The following is a 14,199-nucleotide window of genomic DNA, read 5'->3' as shown; positions in this document are numbered from 1 at the left end:
ACCGGTTTAGCCCACACTAGAATTTGTTTAGCACTGGAGAACTGAACTCCGAGATCGGGCCGCTATTTTCAAAGGGTGCCCCACTCTGTAAGTGAGCTTGTGGGTCACCCACATCCCCCCACCCATGGGCAATGTCACCCACCACACACATAGACACTTTTCCATACCCCCCAGATGGATACACCCCGCTATGTGGGTCCCCCTTCAGGCCCCCCAAGCCCTCTTACAGAACCCTATCCTTTCTAGGATCCCCGCTCATCACCCCGCCAACCTCCCAAAGACTCCTACTTACATGCCCTGGACTCCCCCATCCTTCATACCCTGCCTCCGCCCTCCTTTCATGGGCATGCCCCCCTTGCCCTTGGCCCTTGACACTCTGGAACCCTTGCACTGCCACCCGGGCACTCAGCAGTACTCCAGTGTTATCTGGGCATCTTGGAAGTGCCAGTTGGGCAGTGCCAAGGTGCCCACGTTCCAGGTGGAGGGCCAGGGAGGACCCTCCCCAGGTGCTGTTCCACCTTGTCCACGTTTGTGAGGACCTGGAATGTAGGTTTATGACCTACTTCCAGGAGCGCCGTTTGGTCACGCCCATTTGGGGCGGAGTTCTGACTCCGATGTCTCGCGGATCTTCGGTGAATCCCACACGCGCGGAGCCTCTTGGGTGGTCCGCTGGAGGCCTCTCCCAGGATTCTCTGGCCACGTTGTGCTCTCACTTGAGCGCACCGCGGCAAGAGAATTGGGCCCGATGACTTTGCAGCCCCACTATGCTCCAGGGTACCTAGTTTGAAAACCTACAGATTAATGGACTAACATCTTAAAATAAATCTTTTAACAAACAGGATTAATACTATCAAAGAAATAAGTGTGCGATGTCCCCTTGCCATCACAGAAGATCTGCTCCAGGATCTTGCTCATTACAAGACACACAAAGACAAAAGTGAGTGATTTAAACATTTCATTTAAAAATGATTACTTTACAACGGTATTGCCACTATCAGTAACAGTAGCCACCAATGTGAGTCTCTTTATTGTGCAGTATTTCTCTCTTTGAATGTGTATTTATTGAAGAAAATATGTTTCGTGATCTGTTCAAATCTCCGATTCTAATTGAGCTGAGCACAGAAACATTTAGTGAGGGATTTTGCAGAAAATGTGAATTCTATATCCTAGAAGGGACAATTGCTTCACAGCTCCAGGGTCCCAGGTTCGATTCCCAGCTTGGGTCACTGACTGTGTGGAGTCTGCACGTCCTCCCCGTGTGTGCGTGGGTTTCCTCCGGGTGCTCCGGTTTCCTCCCACAGTCCAAACATGTGCAGGTTAGGTGGATTGGCCATGATAAATTGCCCTTAGTGTCCAAAATTTCCCTTAGTGTTGGTTTGGGTTACTGGGTTATGGGGATAGTGTGGAGGTGTTGGCCTTGGGTGGGGTGCTCTTTCCAGGAGCCGGTGCAGACTCGTTGGGCCGAATGGCCTCCTTCTGCACTGTACATTCTATGATAATCTATGAAACCTGCGGCAGTGCCACCCTGGCACCCAGGCATCCTTGCACTGGCACCCTGGAGTGTCCCTTTTGGCTTGGCAGTGCCAAGGTGCCCACATTCCAGAAAGGGGGGGCTAGGGAGAATTTCTGATTGAATCTGGATTAAAGTATCTGTATATAAAATACTTATTTATAAAAAGGCATTTTTTTGTTGTTGCTGTAACTTAATGAAATTTTGCTTGGTTACTTTAACGAAACGTATGAAAATTTGCTGAGGCGATTAAGGGAATGTTGTCAGATCCATAATCGAGTAGACTGCACATTCGACTGTACATATTCTGAGGTCATGCATTCTCACGTTATTTTCTTTTCCCTAGATGTCATGATGTCTGCCAGAGCCTTGATTCAGCTGTTTAGAACAATGAACCCTCAGATATTGCACAAGAAAGACAGGGTAAGAATTTTTATAACAGACATGAAGACTTTGGAGAGTGTGGAAAAGATTTATTGGAATTGTTCCAGGAATGGGCGATTGCTACTGGCTGGATAGATTGGAGAAACAGAATTTCTCGAACAGATAAGACCAAAAGGAGATTTAAGAGAGGTGTTTAAAATCGTGAAGGCTTTGAGTGTAAAAATAAACTGTTTCCAGTAGCTGCAGGGTTAAAATAAAAAAGGACACAGATTGAAGCAAAAAGTACTGCCAGATTCAATAATAGCTTTCCAAAATGAATTTGAGAAATACTTGAAGGAGCAAAAAAAATTTGCAGGAATGACAGCAACAACTTCTATTTATATCATAGATTATCATAGAATTTACAGTGCAGAAGGAGGCCACTCGGCCTATCGAGTCTGCACCGGCTCTTGGAAAGAGCACCCTACCCAAGGTCAACACCTCCACCCCATCCCCATAACCCAGTACCCCCACCCAACACTAAGGGCAATTTTGGACACTAAGGGCAATTTATCATGGCCAATCCACCTAACCTGCACATCTTTGGACTGTGGGAGGAAACCGGAAAACCCGGAGGAAACCCACGCACACACGGGGAGGATGTGCAGACTCCGCACGGACAGTGAGCCAAGCCGGGAATCGAACCTGGGACCCTGGAGTTGTGAAGCAATTGTGCTATCCACAATGCTACCGTACTGCCCTACCTTTAATGTAATAAATGCCCCAAGTTGTTTCACGGGCGTTAAAAACAAAATGAGACACAAAGCCACATTAGGAAATGGTCAAAAACTTGGTCAAAGAGGAAGGTTTTAAATGTTTTAAGGAGGAAAATGAAGTGGGGAGTTTTAGGAAGGGAATTCCAGAGCACGGTCCAAGGCTGCTGAAGATATAGTTGCCAGTGGTGAAGTGATTACAATTGGTGATGCTTAAGAGGCCGGAATCAGAGAACTGCTGATATCTTAGAGGATGGGAGGGGCTGGAGAAAATTTATAGAGTTAAGGAGGGGCCAGACCATGGAGGGATTTGAAAACATGGCATTGTTTAATGAGGAGCCGGTACAGGTCAGTGAGCATGGGTAATAGGTAATAGAACTTGGGGCAGCATGGTAGCATGGTGGTTAGCATAAATGCTTCACAGCTCCAGGGTCCCAGGTTCGATTCCCGGCTGGGTCACTGTCTGTGTGGAGTCTGCACGTCCTCCCCGTGTGTGCGTGGGTTTCCTCCGGGTGCTCCGGTTTCCTCCCACAGTCCAAAGATGTGCGGGTTAGGTGGATTGGCCATGCTAAATTGCCCGTAGTGTCCTAAAAAGTAAGGTTAAGGGAGGGTTGTTGGGTTATGGGTATAGGGTGGATACGTGGGTTTGAGTAGGGTGATCATTGCTCGGCACAACATTGAGGGCCGAAGGGCCTGTTCTGTGCTGTACTGTTCTATGTAGGACTTGCTGTTTTTCCCCATGATCTTCAATTGATCATGGCAGGTTTTTTTTTGTAATATATAGGTATTAATTCACATGCTGATTGTAAAGAAATCAGTCTATATTGAATTTAAACACATCTTAGAGGATTGGGTTTTTATTGAGCAAATAACCCACCCATGAGAAAGATGTAAAAATATTTTAAAAGGTAAACCCAGATCTTGAGCTTTGCAATCACACACGCACGCATGGAGGCTACTTTTTGGTCGATTCCCCCCCCCCCCCAAAAGTCCACGTGATTGTATTTGAGATTCTTTTTGATTGAAATTCTCTGTTGCTGTGGTGGCTTCCTAATTTTATAGAGATAGACCATAAGACATAGGAGCAGAATTAGGCCACTCGGCCCATCGAGTCTGCTCCGCCATTTAATAATGTTTGATATTTTTCTCATCCCCATTCTCCTGCCTTCTCCCCATAACCCCTGATCACATTATTAATCAAGAACCGATCTGTCTTAAAGACACTCAGTGATTTGGCCTCAAACAGCCTTCTGCGGCAAAGAGTTCCACAGATTCACCACCCTCTGGCTGACAAAATTCCTTCTCATCTCAGTTTTAAAGGATCGTCGCTTTAGTCTGAGATTGTGTCCTCTGCTTCTAGTGTTTCCTGCAAGTGGAAACATCCTCTCCATGTCCACTCTATACAGGCCTCGTATAGACCCAGTACAGACCCAGAGTCCTCAACCGTCCCTCATATGACAAGCTCTTTATTCCAGGGATCATTCTTGTGAACCTCCTCTGGATTCTTTCTAAGGCCAGCACATCCTTCCTTAGATATGGGGCCCAAAACTGCTCACAATACTCCAAATGGGGTCTGACCAGAGCCTTACACGGCCTCAGAAGTACATCCCTGATCTTGTATTCCAGCCCTCTCAACATGAATGCTAACATTGCATTGCCTTTCTAACCTTAAGAGAATCGTGAACAAGGACTCCCAAGTCCTTTTGTGCTTCTGATTTCCTAAGCAGTTCCCCATTTAGAAAATAGTCTATGCCTTCATTTCTCTTTCCAAAGTGCATAACCTCACACTTTTCCACATTGTATTCCATCTGCAACTTCTTTGCCCACTCTCCTAACCGGTTCAAGTCCTTTTGCAGCCCGTCTGCTTCCTTAACAGCCTCCTATGTGGCACCTTGTCAAAGGCCTTCTGGAAATCTAAATAAATCACGTCCACTGGTTCTCCTTTGTCTAACTTCCTTGTTACTTCCTCAAAGAACACTAACAGATTTATCAGACATGACCTCCCCTTGACTCAGTCCTATTTTATCATGCACTTCATTTTATCATGCGATTTCATCTTTATAATGGGCTGTTTAGTAAGGGGCTTTAATAAGGGGCTGTTTAGCACACTGGGCTAAATCGCTGGCTTTGAAAGCAGACCAAGGCAGGCCAGCAGCACAATTCAATTCCCGTAACAGCCTCCCCGAACAGGCGCCGGAATGTGGCGACTAGGGGCTTTTCACAGTAATTTCATTGAAGCCTACTTGTGACAATAAGCGATTTTCATTTTTTCATTTCTAAAATCTTACCAATGACCAAAATCAGGCTAACCGGCCTATAATTTCCCATCTCCTGCCTCCCTCCCTTCTTAAACAGGGGTGCTGCATTAGCTACTTTCCAGTCCTCTGGGACCCTTCCTGTCTGCAGTGATTCCTGAAAGATCATCACCAATGTCTCCACAATTTCCTCAGCTATCTCTTTTAGAACCCTGGGGTGTAGTCCATCCGGTCCAGGTGATTTATCCACCTTCAGACCTTTCAGTTTCCCCAGAACCTTATCCATAGTGATGGTCACTGCACTCACCTCTGCCCCCTGGAGCTCTGGCATCCCACTGGTGTCTTCCACCATGAAGACTGATGCAAAGTAACTATTCAGTTCCTCTGCCATTTCTTTGCTTCCTATTATTACTTCTCCAGCCACATTTTACAGTGGTCCAATGTCAATTTTTGCCTCTCACTTAACTTTTATATGTTGAAAAAATCTCTGCCTTCCTTCCTTTATATTAGGGTCTTGAACTTGGGAGAGAAGGGAGAGGGATAGTGTTATTGCTCCATTGACAGATTTCTTCCAGACTGTTTTTTAAGAACTTGTGGATTGTACTAAAATACATTTTTAAATGGTAATTCAGGTCTCATGACCCCTCTCATAATGATTTCAGAAGGTAATTGATTAGCTCTTGCCTGGACATACCATGGCTATTGTTTTCTGGCCTAGATGATTAGTTTCTTTATCACAGAACCATTGTTCCCTTGATGAGCTAGCAAGAACACCTATGGTCATTGTCCCAGTAGACTTTCTGTCTCTGCCTGAAAAAGTAGCTGTATAGAACTGCGAATGGCTTCAGTTCACCTTTTGAAGTAGTTATTGACGACATCAGATGTGAGATTCCATAGAAGGTTGTCTTAGCATGTCGTCATTGTAATCTCCCAGAAACTGACCAGTTTATAGTACCAACATCAGGTGACGTAAGGCAGCATAAGTAAGTGTCTTGGCCTGCTTCTTAAAAAGTAGCTTTAAAGAATGTCTAGCCATGGTAATTAAAGATTCATATCACACATAAACATGTTGTGTCATTGTGACAATAGGGAGAGGGATGGAGTTGGTGATGCAGGATCAAAGTTTGTTGTAGAGACTGAAGACAATGGCCTCAGTCGTGCCGATATTCAATTGGAGGAAATTTCTAGTCCAGTAGTGGATATCTGACAATTTGCAGACATTGAAGGGGTCAAGAGCGGCAGTGGTATAGAGTGGAACTAACTAGATTGTTCGTCGAAAGAGTTGGCACAGACCCGATGGGCCAAATAGCTTCCTCCTGTGCTGAACAGTTATTGAAGTGATTGTAATGTGTGGAGAGGTTCTCTCCGACTGAGTCAGAAATGACATTCTAGTTGTGAACTTCACGTTTTACTGCAGGCTGACTTCAAGGTCCACACAACTTATATCGCCATTTTCTTCAGTTCTCAGACAGGTAATCAGTGTTAGCTTTCTGGCCAATCCAAGGGCCAGTGTTCTGGAGCAGGCTTTTGCTCCATTTCGACAAGTGAGCTCCAAAGTGAAAACATGCTGTAATTGAGGTGATCCAGTGAGGCACTTTCCCTCTCAGGCAATTAAATCAACTTCTGGCAATATAACAGGGCACCCGGGATCATGACTTAAGGTTCTTTGAGCACTTGCTAGATGTGTCCTTTATTTAAAATAAACCCTGACTGCTCCATGTATCTGGCTTCGTGGAGGATGAAAACTGTGGGGCAGAGTGCCAGCTGTTCTGGACAAGAAAGCTGGGGTGTAGGAAAAAGGAAAGAGACTAAGGAACCAGTTTGCAAAGACTAAATGTTGGCGTTTATTAAATAGTACTATGGCATAAGGAAAATTTGCTTGAAATTGTTATCAAACACAAATGCACATTTGTGATAGGGTAAACCTACAGAAGCCTCAAAGGAAGTCAAGTGTCATGAATATGGTGAGCTGGATTCCAAAGACTATATCCCAGGAGCGGAAGTGCTGGAAGAGGAGGGTGAAAAGAATGATGGTAAGTTTCTGCTGCCTCACCCTACATTTATCTGGTCTATTATGATCCCAGTCCAGACCCCAACAGCGGCTAGGTTACTGGACCAAAACTCCAATATTTTAATTTATTTTAAGGCTGTGCGGAAAGAATGATTCAGTCTGGGAGTGATTGCATGAAAAAAATAGGGCTTTGATAATTCTAAAACAAAACTTTATTATAAATACAATATTAAACAGGGCAGCACGGTGGCACAGCGGCTAGCACTACTCCCTCACGACACCGAGGTCCCAGGTTCGATCGCGGGTCTGGGTCACTGTCTGTGTGGAATTTGCACATTCTCCCCGTGTTTGTGTGGGTTTCGTCCCCACAACTCAAAGATGTGCAGGGTAGGTGGATTGGCCATGCTAAATTGCCCTGTTAAAAAAAAACATTTTACCTTCTCTTTCATAGAAGCAAAACAAAATCATATTTTAAACCCAATATACCCCCAGGCTTTTAACCCTTAAATTGCCCAATACTTAGAATCCAATATTCATAAAGTCTTCCTATTGTCACAAGTCATGCTTCTTTCCACTATCTCTAACTAATTCGGGGTGCCATGATGTGGAGATGCCGGCGTTGGACTGGGGTGAGCACAGTAAGAAGTCTCCCAACACCAGGTTAAAGTCCAACGAGTTTGTTTCAAACACTAGCTTTCGGAGCACTACTCCTAATTCACCTGAAGAAGGAGCAGTGCTCCGATCCCCTTGGAGACCCTCACGAGTGCCGGACCATCTGGTCCCCTTTTGAATCACTACTGGTCTCCATAAACGTCGACCAAATGTGATGACCACACCAGGGAGCTCTGAGGCCATTGTAGCCCCCGGGTGGTCGGGGACATGGCAGTGTCAACTTCCAAGTGATGCCGATAAGAGGGAATCATGGATTTGAGCCAGGGACGATGGATGTGAGGTTCCGGTATGGGAGGAGAAAGGGTTGAAAGAGATGAAGGATTTCTGTTTTTGGAGGGACGGTTTGCAGTCTTGGAGGAGTTGGGGCGGAAGTATGGGCTCGAGCACGAGGAGAGTTTCAGGTATATGCAGCTGCTCGATTTTGCGAGAAAGGTCTTCCCGAAACTTCTGGTGGTACCGTCCTCCTCGTTGGAGGAGGTGCTGTCGGTGAGGAGTGCTGGAGAGTGGGGTTGTTTCAGCGATCTGCGGTAGGGAAGAATTATGGTGCAATATGCTGCAAAGGGTTAATGCCTCGACCTCGTGCGTGAGGCTGTGGTTGATTCAATTAAAAGTGGTGTTCTTGGCGCACTTATCAAAGGCGAGGATGAGCCAGCTGTTTGAAGGGGTGGAGGATAGCTGCAAACGGTGTGGAAAGGGCCCAGCCAATTATGTCCACATGTTCTGGTCCTGCCCAAAATTGGAGAAATTTTGGGGGTCATTTTTCAGCACCATGTCTGAGGGTCTACACATGGAATTGGAATCGGGTCCTCTGGGGGCTATTTTGGGGCTGTTAGACTTGTTGGAGTTGCAGACGAGTGCGGGGGCAGATATTTTAGACTTTGCCTTGTTGAAGTGGAGGCCGGCTTCTCTCTCCCCCCTCACCTCCCCCCGTGCCTTTGCGCGGCTGGGGGATCTAATGGAGTTCATATATTTGGATAGGGTGAAATTTGCTCTGAGAGGGAGAATTGTAATGACTGTTGCTAGTTGGCTATGGTCTGTTACTTGCCTATTGCAAACAGTGGAAGGGACATGCTGTTTGATACAATCTACCCATCTTTGGGATCTACAATTTCCGTATCAGATATTACATTACTCATTTGTGTGATAGGCCGAACTTTTTGGGCTGACAGCAGCATTCTGTTAATGAAAAAATAAAATGAAAATCACTTATTGTCACAAGTAGGCTTCAAATAAAGTTACTGTGGAAAGCCCCTAGTCGCCACATTCCGGCGCCTGTTCGGGGAGGCTGGGAAGGGGTGTGGTGTGGTGAATAACCATGCTGGTAGTGGTGAATAACCACACATTGCTACTGCATCGTAGCAGTGTGAATTCTATGGTTCAACACCATGAATCTTTATCCTGTGCTACAACGCTTGGTGTGGCACCTTATCGGTAGCCTTTTGAAAATTCTGATATTCTTCATCTGGTTCCCGTTATCTACCTTGCTACACCCTCAAAAATGCTTCATAGATTTGGTAAGCGCTACTTCCCTTTTATAAAACCATGCTAACTCTTAGTAATCATATTTTTTTCATGCCCTTTTACCACATCTTGCATAATGGATTCCGTCAAGCAAACTGACCAAAAGTTCCTTCTCCTTTCTTGAATAGTGGTAATCTGAGGAATTTTGCGAGGTCACAACTTTTGCATCTTTGCAGTTACCTATTACAGAACTCTAGAATGTGGGCCATCAGGTCCAGGTGAATTTTTGTTTTTTGTCATTAATTTCTCCACTGCATTTTCCTTAGTTACTTCCTCAACCTCATTTAAATGACACTAAACCTCACATTTCCTCACTTCTTGTTTGGTGTTTTGATGTCTGTTTAGCATCTTTGACATTTCCATATTATCCATTATAATTTCTTTCTGCTGATCCAGCTTGCAAGGAACTCGCACTTCCTTCCTTTTTATTTATCTGACTTTATTCTTTCATGAGTTGTGAGTGTCACTGGCAAGGCCAGCATTTTTGCCCATCCTAAATTGCCCTTGATCTGCCCAGCTTGTGAGACCATTTCGCAATTAAGAGTCAGCCACGTTGCTGTGAGTCTGGAGTCACATGTAGATCAGACCAGGTAAGGATGGCAGATTTCCTTCCCTAAAAGATATTGGTCAACCAGAAGGATTTTTACAACAATCGATGATAGTTTCATTACTGAGACTAGCTTTCAATTCCAGATTTTAGTTAATTGAGTTTAAATCCACCATAGTGGGATTTGAACCCATGTCCCCAGATCAGTCGCCTGGATTATTAGTCCAGTAACATTACCACTATGCCACTATCTCCCCCAATATATAACATCCCCAAATCTACGATATCCTCAATTCCACAAATTTGTAGAAGCTCTTGCACTCTGTTTTTATATTCTTTGATCATTTAGTCTTGTATTTTATTTTCTCCTTTTTCACTAATGTTTTGGTCTTGCAGATGGGTGGGAGAGTGCAAGTACAGAAGAGGAGGATGATGAAGATGATGAAGGGTGGATTGATGTTCATCATTCTTCAGATGAAGAACAGCAGAAAGAGGTGGTAAGCTGGAAACATTCCTGATCAACATAACAGATATTTTATATTAAATCAACTCAACTTAAAGTTGTAGTACAGGATACATATTTTACTTGCTATAAATGCTTTCTGATATAATTAATTTTCAATGAAGTGGTATTGTGCTTATAAGAGAGTGGTCCCATGCCAAACTGTTGCTCCTTTCTCCTGCTGAGTTTGTGTTTGAGATGAGGACTCTGTATTGGAACCTTGCACCTGCAAGGTGGTTGCACCCTTGGTTTTGACCTGTTTTATTTCTTCTGCCTGGCTCCTCAAGTCTGCTCTGCTTCGCCAGATTTTTATGTTTCCCTTTGTATCTGCTTCTTTAAGTTAGTCACATGTCCTATTTAGCTCATTTGCCTTTGTGTTTCTTGCATTTTCTGTTAGTTACAAGTCAATTTGATTTTGGTGTGTGCTTGTGGCAACCTAAATGTATTTAATTGTTGAACAAACATATCAGGAGGTAAAAGACAATCCCAGCTGCCTCAGTGAATTTGTATGTAAATAGTTATCAGATGTGGACAAAATAAAATGGGAAAAGCTATTACTGAAATAAGAAAAGAGTTTTCTCACATGCAAAAGCAGAAAAAGACTGTCTAGAAAGAAGCTTGGAGAATTATAACGTGTAAAGAAACAGGCAGAAAATCTGCAGACTTGTCAAAAGTCAATCTAAATCCATATGCTTATTTACAAATGGTTTATCCAATATTTAAATATGGGCATGATGTTTCATCGAGTTATATGTGGTGTCAGAGTTGTGGCTCATGTAGCCAGTGAACAAGTGGACCAACAATATTTATGCTGGCTTGAAAGCACAGTCAGTTCAGAGGTGAAAGGAGGAGCAAAACAAAAATGATGGAGATATACAGGCAGCGTATCGGCATTTGAAAAATAGGTTAACATCTCCAATAGAGAATCTGGTCCGAACACGGTCCATTAAGATCGAATCATTTTCACATTGACTGACAGGTGCAAGATTTTGAAATAAAACTGGGCTGAATGGAATGTTTCTTGTTTGTAATTCAAAAGGTGGAGAAGATGAGTAATATGCTCCCAGAAGCACGGAAAGCCAAAGCGGCAATTGTCAGCGCGAGCAGAATCCTAACGCAAGATGATTTCAAGAAAATCCGTCTGGCTCAAATAGCGAAAGAAATTGATGTTGCCCCTGGCAAAAGTCAAAAGAGGAAAATTGTTGAGGATACCAATGAGGAAAGCAGGTATGGACATTTTCTTTTGCATAATCACTGTGAAAAATCTCTCTAAGGCAATCACACAAGCTCCAGGAAATTCCGGTTAGTGTGAGGCAATACTGGATGCAGTTAAACCAGGTTTGTCCAACCTTTTTCTGCGAGGGGCCACGTTTCAATTATTTTCTCACTCCAAGGACCGATGAGCGAATTTTGAAAAGATAATGTTTGGCGCAGCATTAAACATGAATTTCAATAAACTGTTGAGGTATGAAGAAAAAAAACAACTTTGAGCAAAAACAAAGCAATTTCGAAGCAATAAATTATTCATTTAGAATATTGAGTAATTAATAAAGATGTTTGTTCGAGTGCGAGAGGGTCAAATTCTGTTTCTCTGGGTCACTCTCCGGGTACTTAGCCACTCGCCCTCATCCATTGAGAGTTGGTGTGTGTGTTGCTATGTGGGGTGAGGGTGAGTGTGAACCTCGAGACTGGGGAGTGAGGTCACACTAACTCACACACATACACACACATGGTCTTGCTCACACACATTCTCTCTCACAAACACACAGCAAATGTGGGAGAAAATCGGTCTGTGATTGGAGAGGCAGTTCTTTGTAAAATCTTCAAATTCACTTATTGACATTTTGAACATAGGTCTGCAGACTGGATAGAGAGTCCTGATGGATGAGTAGTGGCCTGCGGGCTGTGTGTTGGCAAGCCTGATTAAACTACCCCTCCCTTTAATATCTCAAAGTTTTCTTCATAATGTAAAATAATTGTTTCACAGCTCAGGCCTACATTAGATACTCTCCTGGGTTCAATGTAACCAGTTTCTTGCATGTGAGAATTTAATATCCCCAACAATCTGTTACTTCATAATGTTTGGTCATATGTTCGCGTATTGTCATAAAGCCACTCAGTTTTTAAAAATCCCCCCCCGCACCTTTTGAGTGTCGAGGGTGCTGCATTGTTGCAGGAGCTGCTGCTAACCCCGCCTCATACAGCCCCCACCACCATCCCCAAGCCTGTTGCTTCACTAATTTCCAATTAGCAGGCACATTCATTATTAGTGTAATGAGCACTAATGCAAACTGCCAAGGACAGGGGAAGCAATGGGGCTGCAAGCAGTGGCTGAGCCCCATTACAGTTGACTGGCAGTGAAAATTAAGTTATCGGCAAGGACGTGTGCCTAGGCCCAGAGGCCTAGCATGAACAGACAAGAATGTGAGTGGATAGCATCAATAAGTGCAAGGCGATTGGGCCAGCTTTATTAAACAGGTGGCACATAATATTACCAAGCTTTCTGAGGACTGAGCTTAAAATGTGCTTTCAATATGATAGAAATAGCACAACATGACCTCCATGTAAGCATAGGAAATGTGTAAGATACTGTAGATCACCATATAAGTCGATCTTTGAAGCCTCAAATATCCCTTCCAAAACCATGTTCCAAGTTATTTGCCATGTATAAGATGCGAACCGCCAATGTTGGTGTAGATCATTTTGAAATGAAAAATAAATAACACTGGTAACTTAAATTAAGTCAGTGTAACATGTTTTATCGAATGAATTAATTTTACAATACCTATAACCACAATCAAAACGTTTCAAAAGCAATCAAATTCATTGTCTTCAGCACCCAGAATTCATTGAATTGATTGAGTCATTTTAGCTATGGCATCAACATAAGGATTCCATGCTGGATCAGATTTGGTACTTTTAGTTTCAGAATCAACGAGGCATCATATATTTTTAGTAGTCTCTGAGCAACCTTGGTCTTCGGCTGCAACACGAGACATTTTTGTTCCTTAAAATGGCTACACCAATGAGTTGTTGCTTTAAAATCTTTGTTAGACTCGGGGTTAGATTTGGCCCACATAAGGGCATATGTACCCAATGCATTTCTGGTAATGACTGAACCATTTTGATGATTTTTGAGCACCCATTCCGATACATTCCTCTCCAGATCAGGCCAGTGGCTGGTTCTTGTTTTCATGGTGCATTTGGTGTTGGGCATGGCCTTCAGGGTGGATTCCTCCTTCCATTCTCTCACCAATTTTTAAAAAATTATTTAGAGTACCCAATTCATTTTTCCAATTAAGGGGCAATTTAGCGTGGCCAATCCACCTGCCCTGCACATCTTTGGGTTGTGGGGGCGAAACCCACGCAAACACGGGGAGAATGTGCAAACTCCACATGGACAGTGACCCAGAGCCGGGATCGAACCTGGGATTCGGCGCTGTGAAGCTGCAGTGCTACCCACTGTGCCACCGTGCTGCCCGTTCTCACCAATTTTTCACTAACACAGAATTCCCTCATTGCAACACAGTTATCTGACGTGTCAGCAAATGTCACAACCTTTAGCTTGAAACCAGTTTTGTACTTAATTCCTCTTGCGGGATGATCCATTTCTATTCACCATTTGCCACATGCAGTCTGCTCTGTGTGGCCGTGTCTTAAACACCCGCTCTTCATCTTGGCAACGCGGCCGATGTCGCTTGCTTGATCCCATGTGTTGGCTTACAAGATGAACAAACGACCCATTTCTAAGGTAGAAAATTGAGGCTGACTCATAATGCAGTATAGCATTGCTTAGCCAAAAAGATGCGGGAGGAGTGGTCAACTTTTTGCCAAGTATAGGCCTAAACATGAATTTTGGGGGGGTGAAAAATAGTGTCACATTATATGCCAGGTTGACTTATTGGCTGCGATCAATGGTATTTAATTTGTATTATATGACATACCTGATTTCGTTGTTCAAACATTTCATTAAAACGTGCCAAGGAGAGCATTTATCCAACTTGTCCGTGGATGATGCTGGAACACGGAGAATCTTTTGTAACAT

The 14,199-nt window shown here is 43.8% G+C and overlaps 1 protein-coding gene across 1 annotated transcript in view; it reads left to right on the top strand.

Annotated features, from left to right (window-relative positions):
• sdad1 (SDA1 domain containing 1) overlaps window positions 1–14,199 on the top strand; it is a 105,921-nt gene that overhangs the window by 76,068 nt on the left and 15,654 nt on the right. The window contains exons 14-18 of the mRNA XM_038791718.1: window positions 840–937; window positions 1,857–1,933; window positions 6,820–6,934; window positions 10,049–10,149; window positions 11,194–11,381. Of these exons, the coding sequence (XP_038647646.1) occupies window positions 840–937; window positions 1,857–1,933; window positions 6,820–6,934; window positions 10,049–10,149; window positions 11,194–11,381 (579 nt within the window). The remainder of the gene's footprint in view (window positions 1–839; window positions 938–1,856; window positions 1,934–6,819; window positions 6,935–10,048; window positions 10,150–11,193; window positions 11,382–14,199) is intronic.

This window comes from Scyliorhinus canicula, chromosome 3 (assembly GCF_902713615.1).
Source record: "Scyliorhinus canicula chromosome 3, sScyCan1.1, whole genome shotgun sequence".
Taxonomy (NCBI): Eukaryota; Metazoa; Chordata; class Chondrichthyes; order Carcharhiniformes; family Scyliorhinidae; genus Scyliorhinus; species Scyliorhinus canicula.
Note: the sequence above shows the minus strand (reverse complement) of the source record. Positions and strands in the feature narration are given on the sequence as shown.